The sequence below is a fragment of the Triticum urartu genome, chromosome 5A (assembly GCF_056163025.1).
Source record: "Triticum urartu cultivar PI428250 chromosome 5A, HENAU_Tu73, whole genome shotgun sequence".
Taxonomy (NCBI): Eukaryota; Viridiplantae; Streptophyta; class Magnoliopsida; order Poales; family Poaceae; genus Triticum; species Triticum urartu.
The window spans coordinates 10941375-10945667 of NC_141877.1; the positions used below are offsets into that span (position 1 = coordinate 10941375).

Here is a 4293-nt window from a genome sequence, read left to right on the forward strand (position 1 = left end):
AAAGCATGCTTCGCTAAGCGGGGGCAAAAGCTACAACAACATTTTTTCCCATGCTCATGGTCATGCATGTTTTTACAATAGAATAAAATGAGAGCACATGTTTTGACAGGTTATGTCTGCAACCGTTTTCTTTAACTTCACTTACATGGATAAAGTAAAATGTGTGCATAACACACACATCACACACGCACGCACACCACTATACACAATTGTTACACGACTACCAAGATCTACGGATTATGCACATGCGACATCTGCAACCGTTTTGTTCAATGTGAATGACATTTGTTCTTAGTCTAGCCTAACTAACGGATAGAGTCAGCTAACTGTTCAATCGAAAAGGGGCTGCGGCCTCACAGGTCAAGAGGCAACCACGCGTTCGATGCGTCGAACGGTGGCTGATGATGCAGCTGACGCGATGCTATTGAACGAATAGCAATGACTACTGGACGTACAATATGTAGTAATTAACACCACCTGCTTGCGAATAAAAAACGGTTGGCTGAATTTGTATCAAATTCAAATAGTGGCAAATTCTTTCTGGGTGCTTAGAAGTCTTCGGTCATTGACAAATTCCTTTATGTTGCAGCCAAATAGTTGATTCGTTCTATTGAAAAGACAAATTGGTAATCAAGTTTCACAAACCATGTACTAGTAAACTATCATACGAAAACTCAAAACAGAAGCAGGCAACAAGCGACAGAGAACCACCCCGCAAACAAAAAAAGCAAGCGCGCGCGCGAGAGAGAGAACAGATAATGCGTCGTCAACTTTCTAGAGTGCAACCAAATCATGGAAGAATTGAATTAAAGGACTCCTCCCCTGCCCTCCCTTCTGTTTTGGAGACCACAAACAAAGATTGTCTATACACAATGCTCAAGGAGACCTGCGATGTTGTAGCGATGCATAGATGGAGCCCTATCTATGGCCACACAACAGTTTATTGATCAAATGTCCTCAAAAGAATGACAACAAATAAAAAATCTAGGATGATGGTGTTGTGGACAACTCCGCCTATGTCTTCTAGGCATAGCCGGTCCCAAGCCCGGGTAAAGAAGGAGGGTTGTGATAGGCTTGGCGAGCCAATGTAAAAACTAGCCAGTCCCATGGATATGAAACCCATTTGAGCGAGAGTAGTACTAGGATGAGTGACCTACTGGGAAGTCCTCGTGAAAGGGTTTCATATCTAAGGGTTGTGATAGACTTGGCGAGGCAACGTAAAAACTAGCCAGTCCTTTGGGTATGAAACCCATTTGGGCGAGAGACCCCAACTTGTTTGGGACAACAGCCTTAGTAAATGATGGTGTTGTGGACGAGACCATTCATGATTTACCCTTAGAGGCATATTTTTAACCTTTAAGCACTAGTCGTCAGCCAAGGCTCGAACACAGGCTACACTCCTTACGGGCCTAGCCAATTGGGTGACACCCCATTCTCACCGGTCACTCCAACCAAGCATGGATGCATGCTTGCAAATCGTGCTTCATTCGTGACCGTCCAAGCGAAAACAATGGCCACCCTAACTATGTAGAAGTAAGTTTTCAAACCCTTTTTCTTGTTTTTTACATGCCATATTTTTGCGAGTGCCCTTTTCTAGATTACTAAAAGAGACATAATGTCTCATCTTCTCGATGTCACCATAATATGAAAAAAGAATGGCACAATTAGGATTTCTATAACGAACCAACACAACATAGGCAGCTCAGGAACACATGCTTTTGTAAACAAAACCAAAAAAACTCATGCATACATATACCACCACAATTTTATCTATATTTCAAATCTTTCGAAATATATGCAATTCTCATGTCCTACAAATATCTTATAAAAACTTTTAATTCGGACGGGGATATAAATTTCTCTTTCCCGGAATGGTCAAGACTCACGACTACATAACAGTTCATTCTTGTGTTGTTGCCAACAAAGAGAACCAAAGAAAAGGCTTAATAGTATTTCATTCCTTACTTTTCTGCCACGGTACCACAAATACAAAGATTGCAAGCCATTAATACTAAGATAATGAATCTTCCACACAAGTGGATGGATCATCACCTGCAAGCATGATGAATAATATAACTAGATTGCAAATGAACTAAGAGATCGGCATCCATCGATGCATATGATGCGTCAATGGATAGTTTAACTCAGACGGACTCATACCCTCACTCCCGGACTCACACTCGTACTCAGAACTCGATGTGGATCTTGTCTTCTTCTCCTCAGTATGGGAACCCCATGTTCGTCCCGGTCGCCTGCTGCACCATCTCTGTCCCAGCGGCAATCCCCATGGGTGGCGGCATCTCCACATTAGCAGGGAACTCCGGCAGCGGCATCGCCATAGTCACCTGTTGCTTCTCCGTCCCGGCGACGAATTCTGGTTGCGGCGACATCACCATAACCATCTGTTGCATCTCCATCCCAGCGCCAAACCCGGATGGTGGAGGAATCGACATAAGAATCTGCTGCATATTCATGCCATAAGCCAAGCCCGGCGGAGGCATCGCCATTGGCATATGGTGCATATCCATCCCTATGGCGAATCCTCGAGTTGGAGGCATCGCCATATGCATCTGCTGCATCTCCATTCTAGTGTTGGTGCTGGTGCTACCAAACTCAAAGGTACTTCCACCGATCAGCTGTTGCGACAGTGGCACCCCAGGCGCCTGGAGCGCGCGAAGGATGTTCTCCATCCCCAGGTCCAGGAGTACCTGGTTTGCGCATTCAGAGATGGCGGCCCGCACCGGCATCAGCTTGGCGGCGAAGGCCATCATCTCCTCCTCCCCCATGTCACCTAGTTTGGGGTTAAGCCAGACCGCAATCTGGTCCCCCACGACACACTTCTTTGCCATGGCCTCCTCTATGCACTCTTTCCGCATCTTCACCTCCTTCAGCTGCGTGCGTAGCTCGCCGTGCTGCAGGTGCAAATTCTTCAGCTTGTTATTGTCGGTGGCGCTCAGGACTCCCGTCGCGCCGCCCGCCAGGAAGCGGTCTATGACGGCCTCAGCAGAGGGGTGACCAAAGGAGAAGGCATTGCCTCCGGGTGAGTAGGAAATGGCGGCTACCTCGGCGCCGCACATCACCGCCAGCTCATTGGCTTTGTTAAACAGACCTTGCCGGCGCTTGGCGAAGCACACCTGCCGGGCGCCCTCCTTCTCGACCCGCCGCATGATGGTCTTCTGCCGCCCATTGCCACCCTTCCGCTTCGGTGCCATTGCTCGCTTAGAGAAAGGAAGAGGAGAACAGGTATAGATTTGTGTTTTTCTACGTCTCAAGGTCGTATGTGCTTATATAGAAGCCGAGAGAAGATGATGAGGATTGAGGAATCGCTGGGCTAGGCTAGCCCTGGCGTTAAAACAATTGGCAACTCATTATTGGAAAAGAGGTATTGTTCAGTATTCTGTGTATGTGACCTGTCACGCGTATAAGCATAACTCGGCCAGTACGATCCAGTATTTCAAATAAGGTATTTTATTGCTTCCTTCCATTTCATTGCGTGTTTTTATTAGGTAAGGATTAAGAATGAGCGCCATGAGATCCTTCCTATCATGTGTCTATTTTTAGTAGGAAACGAATCGATCTTGGCCCAGAAAAAGAATGACATCTGTCACACGCTGGCACGTTCATTACGCCTATGATCTCTACCATGAGACCGCACATTTGGTTCTCTTCAGCGACCCTGGATATACAATGGACACTTGATTCCATCGTGAGGACTAGTCTATGGAGGAGGGTGATGAGTACATATTATGTGATGATTTTGATGGTTATTTTGTGCTTGAAGGAAATATGCTCTAGAGGCAATAATAAAGTTGTTATTTATATTTCCTCATATCATGATAAATATTTATTATTCATGCTAGAATTGTGTTAACCGGAAACTTGATACATGTGCGAATACATAGACAAAACAAAATGTCCCTAGTATGCCTCTACTTGACTAACTCGTTAATCAAAGATGGTTAAGTTTCCTGACCATAGACATGCGTTTTAATTTGATGAACGGTGAGGGAGTCCTGGATTAGGGGGTCTCCGGACAGCCGGACTATCTCCATTGGCCGGACTGTTAGACTATGAAGATACAAGATTGAAGACTTCGTCTCGTGTCCGGATGGGACTCTATTTGGCGTGGAAGGCAAGCTAGGCAATACGTATATGGATATCTCCTCCTTTGTAACCGACCTTGTGTAACCCTAACCCTCTTCGGTGTCTATATAAACCGAAGGGTTTTAGTCCGTAGGACAACAATCACAACATACAATCATACCATAGGCTAGCTTCTAGGGTTTAGCCTCT

At 45.7% G+C, this 4293-nt stretch overlaps 1 protein-coding gene across 1 annotated transcript; it reads right to left on the bottom strand.

Moving 5' to 3' along the window:
* Positions 1-1967: 1967 nt before the first annotated feature.
* LOC125506610 (agamous-like MADS-box protein AGL61) lies at positions 1968-3235 on the bottom strand. The gene has a single exon (XM_048671403.2). The coding sequence runs from the start codon at positions 3210-3212 to the stop codon at positions 2220-2222; it is 993 nt and encodes a 330-aa protein (XP_048527360.2). The 5' UTR covers positions 3213-3235; the 3' UTR covers positions 1968-2219.
* Positions 3236-4293: the final 1058 nt, after the last annotated feature.

What these genes read in the sequence shown, in the direction of transcription:
- LOC125506610 (XM_048671403.2), bottom strand. Translation starts at nt 3,212, where the DNA reads ATGGCACCGAAGCGGAAGGGTGGCAATGGGCGGCAGAAGACCATCATG.